The sequence below is a fragment of the Cupressus sempervirens genome, chromosome 3 (genome assembly GCF_028749045.1).
Source record: "Cupressus sempervirens isolate cs-2001-9-10 chromosome 3, ASM2874904v1, whole genome shotgun sequence".
Taxonomy (NCBI): domain Eukaryota; kingdom Viridiplantae; phylum Streptophyta; class Pinopsida; order Cupressales; family Cupressaceae; genus Cupressus; species Cupressus sempervirens.
This window is the reverse complement of record NC_143120.1, coordinates 385,133,068-385,155,536: the sequence shown is the minus strand read 5'-3', so window position 1 is coordinate 385,155,536 and position 22,469 is coordinate 385,133,068. Positions and strand designations below refer to the sequence as shown.

The window sequence follows — 22,469 nt, the reverse complement described above, 5'->3', positions numbered from 1 at the left end:
TATATCAAATACTGGAATATGCAAGTAAATAACTCACAACTAATAATGTATCAAATTCTAAACAATCTTGCAATTAATGACTTGCAAATTTATTGTTTCACAAATTGAAAATAACCATTGAATATAAGGGGAACCTGAAATGTTTGATATAATTCCAATTTGCAGCAGACTGAACACATTCAACCTTGAGCTTTAAATGACACCAATCACAGCCCGTATAAGAAAGGCCCACATCCTTTAGTAGTCACCAACAACGCCAACAATGCCTCTAATACTGCAGCCCTATAAATTCCCAGAGAATGGCATTAAAACTAGACTTCCGATCAGTTTCTAGACACCCAGATTTGTGATTGCAGCAGCTTGGGGAAGTGCCAATAATGACGTCTGAAAGCTCGAATTTCCTTCACAAATTCAGCCAGCTAAACCCTCTCCTTAGAAACCGTAGCAACAGTCAAGAAGAATGACAAATCGTATACCTCAGCACAATTTGCCAACCAATCTCAGAATTGAATCTACAATACTTCAGCTGTAAATCCCAAACCCTTATATTTCAGCAAAGGCACAAAAATCAGAGCTTCAGAAATGTCACAAAGACAACAAAGAAAGATAAGATAATCAAATAATTGGATGCTTTTTTCATCAAATGTCCTCATATTTATAATCTCCAAATGGCACCGGTTTTCCAAAAGAGCTCCACTTAAGAAGCTTACTCTACACAACATTAGAATATATTAAAGTGCCATTAATATAATTTATTAATTGCTTTTGGCTCCACAAAATAACCTTTTCCAACATAACTTAAAATTCTGAAACGCAAGGCCACTATTTCTTGTTCCCACGATTTAAAACTTTTTGTCCCGGTTCCAACGAACTATGATACTGAGGTGACCAACAAAAATAGCAACCTCAGCATATTTAGATGAATAATAATAATACTTCACAAGTCTTGCGAAGACAATAGAAGAAGCATCAGATTCGAAATCTGACAACACCAAAGTGATCCTGACGATGAAAGATGATTAATGAACCTGACGGGGTGACTTACTATAAATAGACACTCCCTCCAAGATTCTTGGAGCCCAAAATAAAAACCAAGAGCATCACCCAGCTCCTCTAACTCAACTGAGCTTAAAACACAACATAGGCTGTTGGAAAGCCTATAACCACATAACTAAGACCCTCAAACCCCACTGTCAGCTCACGAGGGTCGCGATAGTGAACTGACCTGGCCAACTGTAGGAACCTACTAAAAATGGGGACATTACAAACTTCCTACACTTGGCAAGCTACAAATTTTCACTCATTGCTTGCAAGGATCGAGTCAAGATTCGAAGTCTATTTAACACTTCATGTTGCAATCTTTCTAAATCCAAGAAATCTCTTTAATTGCATTTCCAAATTTTTCACAACTATTTAAAACAACTTCTTCTCTTGCCTCTTGATCAAAAAGGGTATGATTCCTTGTTATTTTTCATCTTCCTTGGTCAAAACGGATGCTAAAATGATGCACTTTTTTGCCCTAACTTCTTACAATTGGTGAGCTACGAATTATGACTCATCTCTTACAAAGATTGAGTCAAGATTTGAAGTCTATTAACACATCATCTTGCAATCTTTCTAAATCCAAGAAATCTTGTTGATTGCATTTCCAGATTTTTCACAACTATTTAAAATGACTTCTTCTCTTGCTTCTTGATAAAAGGGTATGATTCCTTGTTATTTTTCCTTAAGGCATTTTAGATTATTTTTCTTATTGTAAGTCTTTCAATATACATTTTCAGATTTGCATGATTTTGTATATATGTTGTCTCTTCATTTTCTTTTGTCTTCTTCTGCAAGGTGCATATGCAAGGTCCCATTTACTTGCATATGCAATCGAGGAAAAAATCTCATTCTAATATGAAAGCAAGTCCCTCTTTTCCCCTCATGAGAAAGCAAGTGCAAGTCCCACCAATATGCATTCCATGAACCTCTATATGGCTACCCTATGGTTGAAAAAAAATTTCCCACATGCTTGTTGGATACACAGCATGACTTATGCCTTTTAAAGCATGCTATGCCTAAAGATCCAAACCCGTAATGTAGGAGGACCCAGCCAAGAATAACCAGTACAAAGAGAAGAATGATGTTATGGTGTGCTAAGTATTCGAACTCTTCTGTTAAGGTGATGACAATCGGGTAATTTAAAGAGGTGAAAGATATTACATACAACAAACTAAATGCATTTCATTAATCCTTAATTCAATCACATCAATTTTACTTCATCTGTATAGGAAAAGAACGTCCTAGCTAGCACATGAAACTTATAGCCACCCGACCAAAAGGAATTGATAGACATATCTCATGTTCAAACACAAGGTAATAAAGAGGAGGCATCTGTCACTAACACCCGATCACGCAGCCCTCAGAACTCCCCACTGCATACACGTATCTTGAGTTGGTGCTGCTTGCGATGAATGTGCAAGGTGAGTAATATTTGTTGCAATGCCCACATTCCTATTTACTGAGTTACAGGTCTACAGGTACTAACTGTCATGTAATCCCACCGCAGGGATGTGACTGGAGAAAGTGCAGTCACGACCTTATAGCAAACATGACCTTCCAAGAGTTATTAACTTTGTTGCTCCCTATAACCTCTGTTTGATTCTGCACGTGGTTGACTGTTCTACTGCCGCTACTTCTTGTAGGTACTGATTCGAACTCCTCCGTTAGGCCCTGCACATTACACTTTTGCTTCCCCTATGCCTACTACAGATACGCATCCCTTTCATAACTGCAGATGCAAACCATATAATTTGCCCCCACTAGAAATATGGGTTATCAAGTGATTCTATTATCCTTTCGATTTGGCTTCTGGAGTAGACTTACTGAATAAAATACACTGAAATCTCGTACCTGAACTTGGAACAATTTCGAAGAGATGTTGGGGCTACATCCAGTCTCCCAATTCTCCTTAAGGGGTTTCGTCTTTAAGAAGGTCAGTCGCATTCAAGCAACCTTGATTTATCAACAACAATATTATATTTCACGGTGACGATCCCAAGGAGCTCATTGCTTTTATAACCTCGATATGCAGGAAAGTACAAACAACTAGGTGATGTGGGATAAAAGACATTTTTGTCTTCTAGTCACTTAAGTTACTTTGGTAACTTTATAAATCCACTTAAATATTTCTACAACAAAACCAAATAAACTCATGTGACTGGCTGGCATCCTCACAATTAATGTCGTTAGCCTATCCGGATGAGGAGATAGACCAACAAGGCGCCAGTACGGTGTAGCACAAAGAAGGGGACATTACACTCCTCCCTACCTACAGAATCGATCAGTACCTACAAGCAATCTCAGTGTCAGATGCTGCAGGATTGATTCAGCATCTTCATACAACAAATCTTTCCGGCGGACTAAATATTCCCTGATGGATCTGTTACGCAACTTCCTCTCCCTAATCTCAATAACCTTGGTTGGAACCAAAACAAGTTTCCCTTCTTCATCAAGTGGTGGTAATTCAACAGGAGGTACTACACGCTGACCAATCGCCTTCTTGAGGCAAGATACGTTAAACATATTATGGATTCTACTATCATCTGGCAAGTCTAGCTCATAAGAAACCTCTCCAACCTAGTAGTGTGATAGGGACCATAAAATCTAGATCGAAGCTTCTTGGATCCAATCTTCTTCAAGGAACCCTACCTATAAGGTTGGAGACGAAGGTAAACCATGTGGCCCAACCCAAAACTCTACTTTGTCCGATGGTGATCATCGTACATCTTCTGTTGATTCTGAGCCTATAGGATATTCTTCCGAAGAGACCGGAGGAGGTCCTGCTGATCCTGTATCCAATCTTCAGCTAATGGTGTTATGCTGTCCTATAATGCCAAATCTATGAATGCTAGAGGCTCGCTTCCATAGAGGGCTCGAAATGGTGTCATTCGGATGGACATGTGGTAGGAGTTGTAGTAGTACTCCCCTAAATATAAAGATTTAATCCATGCTCTTTATTGCCCGTCCATTTTTGGGTGGTAACTCGTGCTAAGTATCAACTCTATACCTACCAATTTGAATAATTCCTACCAAAAAGTGTTGATAAATCTCCTATCTCTATTGCTCACTATGGTCTAAGGTAGACCATCTAGATGAAAAACCTCTCGAAAAAATAACTTGGCTACCTAAGAGGCCGACCAAACTACTGCTATAACTAGAAATGAGCAAACTTAGTCAATCTGTCCACAACCACAAAAATGGAATCTCTTAACTGCACTTTCAGCAATCCTATAATGAAATCTATGGAGATCCCCTCCCATTTCTGTGTTGGAATAGGGAGAGGTTGTAATAATCCGGCTTGGAAATCACACCCCAACTTGTTCTGCTAACAAGTCCAGCATTCTCTGGCATGCTGAGGGACATCATCCTTGAGGCCCTTCCAAGAAAACCTTTCTCTAACCTGCTTATAGGTTTTGAAGAAACCTGGTTTCGAATCATGAAGAGTCTCCATAATTTTTTCCCTGAGCTTAGACTCTTGCACAAGATAGATCCTATCCTTATAAAACATCACATCATTGATTACCTTGTACCTATTGTCCTGGAGCTGCCCATCCATGATTTGACAAACTTGAGTACTCTTAGAATACTCAACCAGTAACTGGGACTTCTAATCTGTCGATATTTCTGAAATGGCACAACACTCGACTACTAAAGGTCTCCTGGAAAGTGCATCAACAACTATACTATCCTTACCTTTGACATACTCAATGTCAAAATTATAGGCCTGAATCTTGCTGACCCACTTTTGTTGTCTTTCATTGAGATCCTTCAGTTCTAAGACATATAGCAAGTTGTTGTGGTCAGTCTTAACCATGAATTTTCCACCCACCAAGTACTGTCTAAACTTGGCCAAAGCGTGAATAATGGCTAGCATTTCCTTGTCATAGGTGGAGTACAAACTCTCACTGTCCTTGAGCTTCCAGCTCTCATAAGCTATCGGATGCCTATCAAGCATCAGAACTGCGCCAATTCCGCTCCCTAAAGCATCACACTCTAATACAAAAGGGCGACAGAAGTCGGGAAGTGCCAAAATCGGGCATGTGCTCATCACCTTCTTGAGCTTATCAAAGGTCACTTCTGCATCATCTGTCCACCTGAATGCCCTTTTCCATGTGAGATTGGTGAGGGTAGTTGTTGTCTAAGAGAAACCTCTAGCGAACCTCCTGTAATAAGAGCAAAGACCAAGGAAGCCCCTCAAATTTGACACATTCCTTGGAGGTAGCCAATTTGGGATTGCTTGTATCTTTTCTTGGTGTACCTTCATCCCATCTGCACCAATCACGTGTCCAAGGTAAAGAATCTCAATCAATCCGAACTCACACTTTGATTCTGTCGGAAACAATGAGTGCTCCTTCATAATGTTGTACCTCATCTGGGTGTTGCAAATGCTCCTCCCAAGTTCTGTTGAAAACTAGGATATCGTCAAAGAATACCAACACGCTCTTGCGCATCTATTTTCTAAAAGTATGGTTCATACATGACTAAAATGCGGCGATCGCATTGGTGAGCCCAAGTGGCATAACCAAGAACTCATAGCGTCCATAGTGGCATCAGAAAGTTGTCTTATGCACATCCTCCTCACGAACCCGTCTCTAATGGTATCTAGATCTAAGATCTATCTTCGAGAAATAGACTACCCCATGTAATTCATCTAGTAACTCATCAATACGAGGAATAGGGTACATGTTCTTAATGGTCCTCTTGTTGAGAGCGCAGTAATCAACACATATGCAAAGAGTGTCATCTTTCTTCACCAAAACTACTAAAGAAGCAAAAGGGCTAGAACTGGGTTTGATGTATCCCATGTCTAAGAGTTCCTTAATCGTCCTTTCTATTTCCTTTTTATAGTGCCTGGGGTGACAATAAGGAGTGGTAATGACGAGTTTGGTGTCCTCCTCTAACTCAATGATATGCTCAAACCCTCTATCTAGGGGAATACCCGGTGGTATGTATTCAAAAACCCTCTTGTGCTTATCAAGCACCGGCTGAATGTCAACATGAAGTTGTTGTCCTAAACCTAATGAACCCTTAGAGGAAATGAAACAGTGTGGTACCCACTCCATGTCATCATTCCTCATAATAGCCTCCATTCGGTGAACTAAAATCAACCTGGGTTCACTGTATGCCATGGCCTTGAGAATCACTTGTCAGCCATCCTGTAATAATTCTAGCTGCATCTTATCATGATCAACAGTGTACCTGTCGATAGTCTACAACCACTGCATTCCCAACATGGCGTCTAATCCATCCAAATCAACAACATAAAAATTTGCCTCTAGAAAAAAGTCATCAAAATGAATCAAAAACCCTGGCACTTTCCCTGTGCACCTCAATCTATCGCCTCCTGCCACTCTAACTTTGAACTCAGGTACGTCATCAACCTATAACTTCCTCTTTGAAACCCAGCACGTGCTTATGATGTTATCTGATGCACCTGTATCTAAAAGACACACAATATGTTGCCCTCTAACTACACCCTTCAAGCAAAAGCGGTGACCCATGGGATTGCCAGAAAGGGAAGCTATTATAGTAGACTGTCCCAAAGTGGATTCCTTCTTACTCTCTTTAGGAGGCTGCTTCTCACATTCTTCCTCATTGCTGCCCCTTGCTGCTCATTCTCCTCTTCCGATAGAACCTCGAAAATGTATTTTACCTTTGCCAAGGCATCTGTGATCCGATGTCCATGGCTCCCTACAAGTGAAGTATAGCTTCTTCCTCCTGAGTTCATTCTGTGTCTCAAAGTCCAATCTGGGAGGGGAAGTCTTATGTTGATTCTTGTTCTTCTGGAACGAAATAGACCCCTTATAAGGTTTCTTAGGAGGCTGTAGTATCGAAGGTGAGTCTAGATCATGTGCAATCTTAATAACATCATCCAAAATGTTTGGTTTAAGGACCTTGACCAAACCTCTAAATCTGTCTTGTAAGGCCTTCGTGAATAGCATTACCTTACGCTATTCTGTCATATCTAGAACCATTACTGAGATATGTTGAAACTCATCAATGAAGTCATCTGGAGATCCAACCTATTGCAACTGCGACAATTCCTTGTAGTAGACCTCAATGTCCTTCCTGTCAAAACGAGTGATCCGCTTAGAGCTAAAGTCTCGTAAGATGTAATGAGATCATGATCTTGGGTGACCATCCCATGATGCCACCAATCATATGTTGCTCCCTCTAAATGCATTGTGGCGAATCTAATGGCTCCTGTCTCTAATATGGGCTTAAGTGTTAGGTAGGTGTCTAGCTTGTGAATCCAAGCTCTAGCGGATGTCTTACTATTGCCATCAAAAATGGAAAGAGATAACTTGTTCATGGCGTGCATCAAGTCCCTATCATATGCCCTAGGCCTCCTGTCCTACTGTGGTCTCTTTGTCTCCCTTTTTTTATTCATGTATTGAACAAAAGTCAAATTTTGTTTAATCTGATCAGGGAACAGATCCCATTCATTGTACATAGCCATAACATTATTCGAAAGTAAACCTAGTGCCATAGATTGTGCTACTTCTTCCTTGGCATTATTCTCAGCACAAATGGGCATCAGTGGCCTATCAATGTTTCGTGCGGGGGCCCTAGCAACTCAAGGTGATCCTGCCACACTACCACCTCCATTGTGATGACTCGGTGCTCTCCTATCAGTCAAAGCTAGCTACTGCATAGCACCTGTAAGTTGTTGAAGTGTAGTAGAGATATTATTTTGTCCATCTCTAATAGCCTGCAAAGTTTCCATCACTTCCCATTCCTATTCATTCCCATCGTGTGCCATTTGAATGATCTGTATTTGTTCAACCTGTATGTTTGACCCAAAGGTTAGCTCCTCATCAACTGAGTAAATGTCCTCAATATCAATCTGGTCTTAAGATCCTGCTTGTTCAGGTCGGATGTGAATAAAATTGTATAGTTTCCTATTCATGCCTATCTGACATTTTTTCCTATTTAAACCAGCCTCCAACTTAATAACTTACCCACAAGTCGACAGGTCTTGTGGCTCTGATACCACTATAAAGATCCAAACCCGTAATGTAGGACATAGCCAAGAATAACCAATACAAAGAGAAGAATGTTGTTATGGTGTGCTAAGTATTCAAACTCTTCTGTTAAAGTGATGACAATCAAGTAATTTAAAAAGGTGAAAAATATTACATAGGACAAACTAAATGCATTTCATTAATCCTTATTCAATCACATAAATTTTACTTCATCAGTATGGGAAAAGAACATACTAGCTAGCACATAAAACTTACAACCACCGGACTAAAAGGAATTGACAGACATATCTCATGTTCAGACACAACGTAATAAAGAGGTGGCACCTATAAATAACACCTGATCACGCGGCCCTCAAAACTCCCCACTGCATACGCGTATCTCGGGTTGGAGCTGCTTGTGGTGAATGTGCAATGGTGAGTAATATTAGTTGCAACACCCACGTTCATGTTTACTGAGTGACAAGTCTACAAGTATTGACTGTCATGTAATCCAACCGCAGGGACGTGACTGGAGAAAGTGTAGTCACGACCTTATAGCAAACACGACCCTCCAACGGTTATTAACTATGTTGCTCCACATAACCTTTGTTTGGTTCCACATGTGGTCGACTGTTCTACTGCCGCTACTTCTTGCGGGTAGTGATCCGAACTCCTCAATTAGGCCCTACACGTTACACTTTTGCTTCCCCTATGCCTACTACTGATACGCATCCCTCTCATAACCACAAATGCAGACCATGTAATTTGCCCCCAATAGAAATATGGGTTATCAAGTGATTCTATTACCCTTTTGATTTGGCTTCTGGAGTAGAGTTAATGAATAAAATATACTAAACTCTCGTACCTGAACTTCGAACAATTTCAAAAAGATGTCGAGGCTACATCCAGTCTCCCAATTCTCCTTAAGGGGTTTCGTCCTTATGAAGACCAGTCACATTTAAGCAACCTTGACTTTTCAACAACAATATTATATTTCATGGTGACAATCCCAAGGAGCTCATTGCTTTTATAACCTCGATATGAGGGAAAGTACAAACAACTAGGCAATGTGGGATAAAAGACATTTTCGTCTTCTAGTCACTTAAGTTACTTTGGTTATAAAATGACTTTAAGACATAAAGTAACTTTATATCCACTTAAATATTTCCCCAACGAAACCAAATAAACTCCTGTTACTGGTTGGCATCCTCACAATCAATGTCGTTAGCCTATCCAGATGGGGAGATAGACCAATAAGGCACCAGTAAGGCCAAGCGCGGAGAAGGGGACATTACACTATATTTCCATTTCATTACACTTTATCCTCATTTGCACATTGGAAAGCTTGTTGTCTGCATATGCAATCTACTCCAAAAAAAACCTGCTATTTGCTATTCTAGGCATTTTTTAGCCATTCTGAGCTTGACCCATTTGCTCATTCGCTCTTTGCAATCATCTCATACATTTTTCCTACTCATACTTTGCCCAAGTCCGTCTTTTTACACATAAACAGCTTGTTATGGACTCCTCCTATGATGATGCTTTTACACTATGGACCTTTCATATGACACTTGCATAGGTACATCACTCTATAATGTCAAAAGAGCTTGCATCAGCAAAAGGCAAAGATAAGAATAAGTTGAAGTACCGATATGACCAATACCACATCTCCATCCCACCATCACTAGTAACTTCGTACAGTGATGAGGTTTGAGATATGAATGTAGCTCACATGAATATGGAAGATTTTCTCATAAAAGTCAATGTTGAAGCCACTAAGAATATGACTTGCATCAAACAAAATCATATTCATTTGCTATCTACCTTTTCCAGTGGCGGCTCATGAACCCGAGTTCATTCTTGCATGCACCAAACACTTCGAGGCAACCTCTAGAACTATCAAGGACTAAGACAGTAATACCATCATTAATATTGATCTAGAGACTATTAATCGGATTTTTCATGTTCCTCACACTCCATTTATCATAAGCATCACTAGACAAAAAACCTTGGAGCGGTAAAATGAGGATAGCTCTTAATACATCAAATTCATTAATGACAACTTCTTGATTCAAAGGAGGCTCAATCTTTCCCTAAACACATGTGGAGGTCAGAGTTCAAGGAGGAGATCAATGATCTTATTACATTGCTTAGTCGCCTAGCTAGCTCAAGGATTCCAATTTTCCATATGCTTTAAGTAAATAACAGTAGGAAGATTACATGTAAAGAGCCATTATATTGTAAGTATAGGATAACATATCGTTGTACAATCAGCTCATGTAGTCAAGTTGCAACTGCATTAGGTATGCAAATTTGAATAGGTCAAATTAATTAGTTAGAAGTTTGTTTGAGAATAAGTCAAGGTGATTGAGAGTGTTCCCATTTTCCTCCACCTTTCTCATTCCTATTTTCCTATATAGAGGGAGATCATTGTAAATAATCATCTTTTGGAAAGGCAAGAAAATTAAGCGAGTTTATTTGTGCACTCTAAGACTTTGTACTTGAATGTAAATCTAAATTGCTATCAATAAAAGAGGCAAATTGTTTTCAAACTTTGTGTTGCTTCAAGTTGTTATGTGACAACATTTTTTGGATATTTATTGTGAGTTTTGGAGCTTTGATCAAGAGGGATTTTAATTTAATTGTGCAAACTTTGAGTTGCCTCTTGCATTGAGAGCCAATTTGACTTTTGAAGACTTTGTGCTACAGGAAGACAAATTGTAATAGATAGTGCTAGCTGTAATCACTTAGTTTGAAGACTTTGAGCTTCATGAAAGATCCCAAAAGGATCCTTTCACTGAACTTATGTAAATTCTAATTAAAATAATAGATTTTCCTGTGTTTTCCTTGTGGTCTTAGAGAATTAGACAAAAGTTGCAAAAAGATTGTTTCTTCTTTTTTTGTATTTTCTAGATATAATTAAAACAATAATTAACAACAGCAACAAATAATATAATATTCAATCAACCAGAATAGCTACAAATCGTACCAGGCAAGATATGTAATCAATATGCCAACAAAGGTGTTTACAAACAAGGAATGAATACGTCAGCTGCAAGAATGGACCAGCCACGCACTGAAAGGTAGAGATGGCTGACGTAAGCCAACCAACAAATCATGTTCCAGCTGAAAGGCAGCCATACGACTGCTATAGTCACGCCAAGGCAGCAAGAAGATCCCAATGAGCCAAACAAGACCCTCAACGTGCAATGGACAAGCACCCCCAAACACTGAACTTAACAATCTTTATCAACTGCTGAAACAATACTGTAGAATGTTGCTGAAACCATCTATTGGGGTTTGTGTCCCAATAGCTAGGCTCTAGGGTTTGTGTCCCAGTCCTCTTGAATCACTCCTTAGAGCGAAATCGCAAATACCAAGAATGAAGATGTAAAAGATAATGAAAGAATGAGCCAACATCTCCTTTTATCTCCCTCTCAAAGCCAATCGAACCCTAAAGGGAGAATATGCCTTTTCCTTTATTATAAAATGGCATCTTCTCAATTAAAAGGCCTTTATGTATAGCAAAAACACCCCTTTCCTCAAATAACATAACTCTAGGTGCCCGAAGGTCTCCGGATGATAAAAATAAGTTATAATAATTCAAGACCTTTCCAACGAGCTATAATATATAGGCTTGCCTGAGCAGATGAAGCCAAAATCCCCTTATTACTCTAATTAGCTATATAAATAGCTTTATTTTAATTTATCTAAACGCAAACTTAGGAAATATTAACTTTTATTCAACTAGAAAGCCAAATTCAATTGGAAAGCCAAACCAACCAAATAATCAATGAATGGGTCATGTCACCTGCCTGTGACTAATGCCGAGCAATGTGGGCCAACTGGTAGTCTCATCTCTAAAAACTAGGGATGCTCCTAGAAACTACGAAATATACCCTGTCACCCTAAAATTGAAACCTTATACTGGTCCCGAGGAGCCTCAAATTTGATCACTACCACAACCTCCTGAATTTTACAAGAATCCCTAAAATTAAGGAACTGCCCCGACTGGCTCTCAAACTGACTGTAGAACCAACTCTGGTCACTGAGTATCTAGTATGAGTCACTATCCACCACTGCTAGCCTACGAAACTCCAATAATAGGCCAACTCTCATGACTCTGCTAGTCAAACTAGAGAGGGGACATGACACTTCAATTGTAAGTGTTTTTATTGAATTTGAGAGTATCCAGTAAGAGACTTTGTGCCTTACTAGTTATTTTGCTTGAGTCTTCATTCGAGACAAATGCAAGAGACTTTGGGCTTCTGTTTTTGTTTCACAAAATATAAAAAATAAATTGCTGCCCCTGGTGCTGTTCTTACGTCAATTCCAAGGTCACCGGTATTATCGTAGCAATAAGGCACTTTTTGTTAAGTTGGAAAGTTATAGGTGTATGCAAATCATTCTTGAAAAAAAGAGGAATTGATCAAGGGAACTATCCTTTTTGTAATTTCAGTTAAGTTCCTGTGGAAGCCATCTACAGTAAGAAGGGAGCCTACCTTATTGCTAAGGAGAGAGAAATCAAATAAAATGCTGGCTAAAGTCACAATTTTGTAAGTTGTAGTCAGTGACATACAAAAAAATTAAGCCAACACAACCCCAATTTGAATTTGTGGGCTTTGTGATTGAAACTAAATCTAATGTTGTACTTTCTAAACCCCAAAAAAATACCAAAATGCTCATCTATATCAATCAACTTAACCGAAAATTTATTAGGAGTTTTATTGCTCTAAGGCAATAGCAAACATGGTGCAGACTTGCATATATAAATATAGATTTATTTATTTTAAATGTAATAGCTCCAAAACACCCTAATACACTTCCCAGCCTATACAAATTTTCCAACAAAGTAATAGGAAACACTTTTCCAGAAAAATATAAAAGGCACAATTCAGTCTTGTATGATTATTCTGAGACTAACTCGAAACACTCCAAAGAGCAATGGTAATTCCACGGCAATGAATTAAATCTCTACAAATAAAATCTGTAATCCTTTTCCAGAAGTTACCACAAACGAAAATGTCAAGTGTCAATGGTGTTGTTTGCCTCCTAGTTTAATTAGCTCTCCATTTTTTGGCAACATTGGAGACTAATATTTATTCCTGTAATGGCTTCTACCAAAAACAACCATAACTGTTGTATTATAGCTTCAGAATTAATTAAAATTCATGAATTGTAATAAGTCGCACATAATTACTTCGATTCCCAAACTCAAGCCAACCAAAGATGACTATAAGAATTTGTAAAATCTTCCCACATTAAAATATCATCTATTACTCAGTGCAGGCAATCAATTTTATTAACGCCCGCTATTCTATCCAATTATGATATTCCATGTCAAAAAAAGTGCATTGAGAAGCTAGAGTCCAAGCGGTGAATTCGTCCAACAATTATATCAAAGCAAAAAATAGTCATAAAGTCCCCTTCCATATTGCTTTATCAATGATAGTAACCGACAACAAAACAAGAAACCTTGAGCAACCTTTGCCCAATTGTTCAAGGTAACCTTCAGATTGAGAAATTATTCTATAACACTCATTGATATCTTCGAGCACTCCTTGACAAGCCAAGCAATATTAATTTGCTAATATTCCGCCTATGCAAACTCCAAATATTCCACACGTTGCTTGCTAATATTAAATAAAACTTTTGTAACTCCTCCATGACAACTAACCATTTACGGTATAATTTAACGTTCCTCCTTGTTATGGTTAGGTTGGCCCAATTATATCATTCCTGGTGGTATTTAATACAGTTGTGAGAGTATTAAATTTGCGCACGACAATTCTTGGTTTAGCACTAACTTAGAAGAATCCCTTCTATCGTTTGTCTGAGATATATAACCATCAAATCGCATAAGCATCATAATATTCGTGAAGTCTTCAATGTTATTAAATTTAAGCACAAGGTTCTCGTAATTTTCATAAAAACATTATCCTGTGCCCAATTATTAAAGTGAAGACTTCTTCAAACTATATATCATCCTTCTGCGAATGAAATTGGATTATCAAATTAATAACTCCAACCCCACAGACATTTTGGCATTCAACAATCATTTTGCAAACTACCAAAGATGCTGGAAAAGACTTGCAATTATGTATTTCCACAAGCAAAATAAAGAAACCCGATAACTGTTCAGCTAACACTTGCAAAACCCACGGCAATATAGATGTATACGATCCTATTTAAATACAATGTCAATCAAAAAAATCTAAATTTCCTCCTCACGCCAATGGATTCGACCCAAATTTTATAAATCAAAGCCTCCACGACAGATCAAATTATTTTTTTATTTGTCTCTTTTTAATGAGTATTGAATCCACTAGAAAAAGATCCCTTCTCCAAACGCACGTCTGAAATATTTCAACTACAAGGCTCATGCGACTTATTTCCTTGACCATATATATTGGTGATAAAATTATTCAAAAATTATTACTGCATACGTCTCGAAAATGCTTAAATAAATAATCGGATTAGAGAAATATTATTCATTTCTCCAATTGTTTTTTCTGAACTCTGCAAATCTGTCAAACTATTAACCTTGTCGCTGGATAATATTATACTAAAGATAAAACTTTATCTTTCTCAGAATTCGTGAATAAAAATTTCATGATGACCATCTCCAGTATTCCAACCAAGTTGTTATACACTCCACTCTTATTAAACCTCACAGGCTGGCAGGACCTTTTATTCTAATACCACTGAAATATCCCAATAGGATATTTTTTCCAAATTTTCTCACAAACAATTTCCAGAATATGACAGAAAAATTATGCAATATAACCCAACAACATAACCCAGATAAAGAACTAGTATGCTCAATAAAAGACTTTGTTTATACACTTCAGATTTGCTATTGTATTATAAAGTAGCAATACAATAATATGCATAAAATCCAATCATACAAACAACAGTACAAGTCAGATTGGAAACATATAAAAAGAACCTGTAAACACAGTGTGAACTTTGTTTTGAATTCACTACAGTGATGAACCAGGGCTAAGTCCAATCAACCAGAGATCACGTTAAGATTTGCATCCTTAGATCTGAAATGGAACATGTAAACTCTCCCAATGTTACTCCAAGAGAAACTCAAATTCTCCAAACGAAACAATTATCCAAGCATGCTGAGAAAGAACTCCTCATCCTTCTTTTATGCTCAAAACGGTAAATAACCCTTCAGTTTTCTTCTCATGTTCTTTCGTCTTTTTCCTTCTTGCCACCTTTAACCCACTTCATAATATTAATTTGACCCATACAATAAATTTGCATTAAGCTCCCTTAAGCCAAAATTATTTTTTTATGAATATCACTTCAGAATTTCTAATATCCCAAAAAGGGGACATTACATTATGTAATTGTAAATAATTATCATTGATTTGTGTTTGCTTAAGATTTAATTATCAATTTAGATTTGTGTAGTTTATTATTTATTTCCTGCAATATTATATTCTAGATTAAGTTTTCATGCTTTCTAGCTTTTAGAAATGTTTGTTTTCTTAAAACTTGAGAGTTAAGTTCATGTTGCCAGGAAGAAACAGTTCTTGTTGCCAGCTCCGTTTTGGTTTGTTGTAGGTTCATTTCTGCGTGTTCTAGTTGCACCTTGGCATGCTATCTTCATCCCTTGAGCAGACAGCCACTATATCTTTCATCAGTCTATGACCCCAAATTGACATTAGATGCAAGATGAACTAGCTCATGAATTTTATCAATTATTATCAATATTAGAACTGCGGTTTGTCTCTACAGTGATCTCTAATGGGGGCATTACACTGACATTATTGATTTCAATCAAATATAAGTATTTAAGTAACCTAGGGTTTATATCAGCAGTTGTGATTGATGATATTGATCATATGCAATGATGTATCAGCAGTTGGGGCTTTGCAAAAGTGTTTTTAATATTTATTTCTTATTCAAGCTTTGCTTGTATTTCAAATTTTGGAAAAGAAAAATATAAAATTCACAAAGTTGCAAAAATATTGCATGATTTTTATGAGGGACATTACATTCCAAAACACAGGGGATGTTTATCTGTCAACCACAATGGTTAGCACTTTCCTCATTGGGGGTCAAGTAGGCATCCTTGAAATGTTGTAGCAATATTTTAGAGTGCAGTGTCCCAAAAAGTCCAGTAGGACATCTCAAAAGTATTCACTACCTCAAAAGGAGATATCCAAGACAATAGCCTTCACAATTCTATGGTCTCGAGAATGTGAAGAAATGGAGAGCCAGCAGTCTTCTGCCCTGAAATTTTCAGCAAGGATGTCAGGAGGAGAATCAAGTTGATCGGGATGCTTGGTTCAACCTCTCGCTGGATCTTATATCTTACAAAACAAAAAAAGAATTATATATGGATCCTTTTATGATAAAACATCTCATTTGAACTTTCTAATCCAAAAGGCCAGCATGTTACTATGTCACTTTAGAGATCAGAAATTTAAAAAGACAGCCTTTCATGCATCTATATCAACATATGTATTTGTATACTTTAATTTACTTCAGTTTTCCAGGTCGTCAGTAAAAGACAATTGGGTAGCTATACTTCTTGTGACTTGCTATACAGAAGAATGCTTCAACTGTTATAATCAATTTCCCATATTCAAACAAGCATAAAACATATAGGCGATAAGAAACAAACAGTGCACTTAAGTTAGACTATTAAGAAAGTGAAGTATAACCCTTTCTGCACAAATAAATATTAGTGTTCATGCTATTACTAGGTACTTCAACAGCATTTTCTTAGAAACCTAACCTTTAGATAGATCAAATTTGCCTACAAATATGGACTGAGTAGCATCATCCTCACTCTATCATTAACATTACAGAAAAACTCCATGGTATAGTGGCAAACAAAGCTTAACTATGCTCCCTACTACATATTATGTTTGAACTAATAAAATTCACTAGCCAGGATGATATCATTTTTTTATTCAAAAATAGCTTTACCAATCAGAGTTACAAATTAAAATATGGTCAACTTACCTGAAGCTTTGCAATGTATGGAGGTACATTAGGAATTTCAGGGCGAAACAAAGCATTATCATGTAGATTATATATAACCCCTTTTACAGAACATGATTGGTAATATGACTTCCCTCCTAAAACATACAGTTTGTCACCAACCCATTCCACAGAATATGCATCATCCTCTTCAGTAGCCCTGCTTGGGTCAGTCTTTTCAACTGATGACTTTGTTTCAAATATGATTGGTTTGTGCAAAACACTCTGCTGAGTATCTTCAACTTTCTCAGAAAGATCACCTTTGTCTTTCGAAGTTTGTCCCTCTACAGAAAATGGAGAAAGCCGCAACCCTTCTGCTTCTGCAGGCAATTGCTGTATTGTAGTGTCTGGCACAACATTTCTCACTGCACTAGCTGCTTGCTCCATTCTTAATCTATCTGCCTCCTGTGAATTACATAAGCTTTGAGGTTGCTTTGAAACTTGCAAACTCATCTGCGAATGCTGCTTATATTGAGAATCGTTGGACACAGCATCACTGCCAAAAACTTCTTTCTTTGGGCTGCATTGATTCTCTTTCCCTGAGAGAGATCCTGAGAGGCCAGTTAAACAGTCGGAAGTTCCTTTTGATGACTCCTGCTTTATGGGTTCATTCAATCCTCCTTCTTGCTTAACACTTTGGATTATAAGCATTTCAGACTTTGGTTTAAGCTCCCCACTGGTATCTCCTGTAGCAAGCATATGCCTGTTGTTGGTATCAGTCAGATCAACATGAATAGGAATCCCCGGGGTAGTATTTAAGCCAGCTGATACAGCTGTAGGTTGAGTAGACTTTGGATGTGTGGTTTCCATCTTCCTCCCCACAGAAGCTTGAGAGTTACTTTTGTTTACGCTTGCAGGTGTTCGACGAACAAAAGAACTCTTTCCAACACGTCCATATTTAGGAGGCAATGGGCGCCCACCACTTGCAACCAAGCACTTTGGACAATGCCAATCACCTTTAGGGATACCCCTTTGGTTGTATGCTTGAAGGCATTTTAGATGAACACCCTTTTCACAAGAATCGCAGACCAGTACCGTATCTACATCAAGAACATTGATCTTGCAGACTTGACATGTTATAGATGCATTCATGTAGGCCTTTGAAGGAGGTTCCCAATGGCGAAGATCTAGAGGCTTGGACTGGAGGATCTTCTGAACATTTTGAGCAATGTCAGCATGATTAGCACGAATTGCATGAGAATCAGATAGTTTTAAACTTTGAGGAGGAGCCTGCATTGTTTGCTGATTAGACAATGCAGTGGGCATTGATACACCTTTAAAATCTTTCTGTTCAAATTGGGCAGAAGTGCAATGAAACTCATTGAGATCTTGAGTAGTTTTGACATCCTTTGAAGGTTGTGCCGGCAAGTCAACATTCTTACCAGAGTTTTCCAATGATATGGAGGTCTGAACAAGAGCAGGACCCTTAGAAGAACCCTTAGAATGATCTCTAACAACTGTGGTTGTTGTCTCGGACGACAGAGGTGCTGATTTTTTTTCAGATATGGTACCTAAAAAACATGCACAATTACATTAAATTTCATAATTTTCCCAATTAACCTTAGACAAGCTCAAAAATGCAACTACATAATGTCATGATGCAACCAAGGAGAGAAATGATACTAAGGAACTAAAATGCAAACAGCACTATAAGTGATAGAACTATCAAAGAGAGATCCTAACTATATCTGGTAGGTTAATATATTAAATATAATGATTAAAATTAACATGTCCATAGAATGCATCTGTATAGGCGCCACTGTCTTTCATCGATAGAAATGTAGATCCAAATTTGGAAAAACACTCAGGTAAAATAACAAAACACACTGATGAAAAACTAACATGTCCATAGAATGCATCTCCATGACTGCATCTGCCTTTCATTAATATAAATATACAACCAAATTTCGAAAAAAGCTAAGGCGTTGGAAAATGATGCCAAGAATCAACAGAACATCAAATTACTAGAAAATGGTTCTCTCATTGATGCACTTCAAGCAATATCCTAAATACTGAGAAAATAGGGATGGATAAGTGTCATATAAATAATCCCCTCCTTCAACATGTCCTTTTGATATATCCCATTGCTATGTTAGATAGGTTGTATTTTAACCTTTTCTATGCTTAGTCACCTGGTTGGATGGCATGGGAGACTGATAAAATGGCAGGTTTCAAATGAGCATGGAACTTAACAATCATGGTAGACAGCCAACATTGTGTAATTGACGTGGCATGTAATCTTTATAAGCCTAAAAAGACTAGTGAACATAAAGTTAAGCAGACTATCATTACCCTTAAAAGGAGGGATATTAATTTCACAGCAACAGAAGCTTTCCCGATAATCTTTGAGAGGATTATCAACTGACCATACCTGGGAAAATTGACTTGCTGGACATTCTCAAGAAGTTTAGAAAACGAAAACTCACACTTGAGAACATGATTTAAGAGAATACTCATTCATTTTTGTCAGCCAAAATGATGAAGATTCAGGTTTTGTAACGGCCTTAGAGAAAAAAATTATAGAGTTTGGAGGATGGACAGGCATGAGATATAAGGGTTATCCCCATTGATCTATTCTTCTTCCTCGTTCTTCCTTGTTCCCATACTCATTCCATTCTTGGGATTTAGTAAATCATGAGTTTCAAGAAAGGAGAAATTTAGAGCTTCATACTAGAACTTGAGTGTGTTCAAAAGTTTAATTCGGCCATGAATCATTGGAGACCATTGGAAATGCTTGTTAAGGGCTTGGGAACCTCATTCCCACTATATATTTGTTAATCTTCTTCCCATTGAAGCATAGAAGTAAGCAACATGTCCCTGACGATTCAATATTCAGAGAATAGGTTGCTTTTCTTGCTGGAAAATGAAAAACACCTTTCTCTCTTCCTTATTTTTTATTATCTGTTTGTTCATCTTGCTGGACTTTAGAATATTAGTCATTTTATGGAGATTTTTAAAGTCAAAACAATCCTTTTTTAATTTACTGTGTTTATGGCATATTCTTAGAGGCCTGTGTATTCCATTGAAGGCATAAGGAATCTCTCTTTATCTTGAAAGTTTTGTTCTTGCCAGAGTTTGCATATACTATAAAGTATACATATTTTCTTTTGAGAGAAACAATCTATCAGAATGAAGTAGCACCTCCTTTCTTGTTAAGTGAAGGACAAGGTAACATGGCTTAAATAGAATTATAAAAGTCTTGCAGAGACTTAGAATCTTCCTGGATGTAAATTATTTGATTATTTTTATTCTTGTTGGAAAATAGGAGTTATGAAAGGATCATGTGGTTGAAACTCCTTCATTCAGCTTATCTCCATGATGGTTGTGTAGAGGACTTGAAGATGGTAGAAGTTCTGTTGCAGAAAACTTAGTGTCTTTGTAAACAGTTCAGCTGTTTTCCCGGCCTTCACATTGCATAACGAATGACTAATTTGATTATTTAAGCATTTGTACCCTTTGTAATAGGAAAATCTTAAACCTTGTAGTGCATCATACCTCAATTAACATTTCTGGGCAGTTGAGCAAAATATACTTTGATTCCAAAAGGCCCCAGGTGTTCCTTGTCTGCTCTAAAATCAGACAGATCTGCCACTTTCAGGAGACAGTAGTTCCCTGCAAGTTGCAACTCCACTTTGCAATAGACGATTATGCCTATATCAAAAAGAGAACATCTAGATGTGAACAAAATGGAATTTCAAATATTCAAACCTTATGGGACCTCCTTAACCCTGGTAGCTTTCCTAGGAATTATTTAGCACTTTTTCACAGATGGTTGAATGTCCAAATGTATGGATAAGCTTGGACATAAATGCTTTTTGGGGTGTGTTCAAAATTGTTGTTGAAGCTTACCTTGTTACAATGCAATGGAGTGTTTCTGTAACCAAGTAGGAGACTGAATTAAATGGAAGTACATCTGAGATAAGTCTTCCCTCATCTTGAATACTTATGATCATCTAGTGGACCTTGCATCATGTTTCCCCTTCTGTGGAGCACCGCATGCACATGGTAAGAAGGAATGATAAATTGATTTCCAGAGATGCACATATATGTGTACTCTTCTCTTGTGTTGTTAAACACATATTGCCTGCTTGGTGAATCAAAATTTAATATGCCACCATTCAAGGAGAGAATTGAAACATTTAGAGGCTAATGGATACTTATTATGTTTACTGGGAGAAGTATTTTAGATACTGAGGTATACTCTTCTTACTCCATATGCCGTGTATAACTGATTGGAGGCGGCCAGCCAGAGTAAGGACCTCATTTGATTAGCTTTTGGACCAAAAAGGCACCTCGGTTGATGAACTTGCTATACGATTTCTTGAGATGGCTGTACCTTAATTTGTTTGTTTAAGCTGATTGATGATCAGCAGAGGATGAAAGGTTGCTCTGCTTTTTGATAATGGAAGTATACTAAGCATATTAGTTGAATGTATTTCTTTGATGTGAAATAAGGTAAGTCATGAAAGCATATTTCAAATGGATCACATAAGCCTTGGAGGAGAGTAGATGTTTGTGGGTTGTAAAGAACCTTTGGAGCATTTCAAGGATCCCACAGATCTCGAACAATTGTTGGCAGTTCAAAACAGCACCTTACCATAGACTCCTCCATGCCCTTGTTAGACATGTGTAACCTTGATTGGAAGCCGCATTAACAGTGGTGTTTATTATCACCATGCGATAAACCACATTTGATGTAGCCTTTATTTTTTCATGCATATTCCTGTCAATGTCACTGTAGAGCTTATGAGGTTGTATATACAATAATGTTTAGACATTGATAGCAATGTATATCTCTTATTTCAAATATCCCTTGGTAAAGGATCTTTACTGTTTCCTAGACAACTCTATACAATGTTGTAATTTTCAGTATTTTTAACATTTTTTTTGAAGACTCCATTGTCGTTTGTAAAGATTGAATAATTGGATTAGTAATATTTAGTCCTTTATAGATTGCGGAAGCCAGTTCCTCTTACTGTATCTACTCATCTTATGATGCCCATTTTATGTTATTGTGTTGGAAGCATGAGTGGAGTTTTGAGGTCTTTCTTGACCTTTACCATATCTCTCATTGAATTTTGCTGATTATATGACAGCATTTCCTTCTTATGGAATGTTGATTTCCTTAACTTTGAACAGCCTTTTTCACAAAGTGATTCTTCTTATGACTTGAGATGAAGCACAACACTCCATTGCATCTCAAATATGATATGTGCTTCCTGTTGGAAATAACTTCAAAGTGACTATAGTCCCTAATGTTGCTATATGATTGTATTTAAATTTGATTTAAAGGAAGTACTTATGTTGTTACGATGTGCATGCATACATGATAGTGCATATAGATAAAACCTTTACTTAGTCGTGATTTCAAAGATGTGTGATTTGATACTATTGGACAGGAAGGGATTCTTAAATGATAATAAAGAACAAAGTTTTTCCCAATTATGTAATGTG

At 37.5% G+C, this 22,469-nt stretch overlaps 1 protein-coding gene across 3 annotated transcripts in view; it reads right to left on the bottom strand.

Annotated features, from left to right (window-relative positions):
• Positions 1-22,469, bottom strand: part of LOC149566621 (uncharacterized) — a 178,126-nt gene that overhangs the window by 78,136 nt on the left and 77,521 nt on the right. For all 3 annotated transcript variants that reach the window (XM_089819926.1, XM_089819924.1, XM_089819925.1), the window contains one exon: positions 16,998-18,526. In XM_089819926.1, coding sequence (XP_089676052.1) covers positions 16,998-18,526 — 1,529 coding nt within the window. The remainder of the gene's footprint in view (positions 1-16,997; positions 18,527-22,469) is intronic.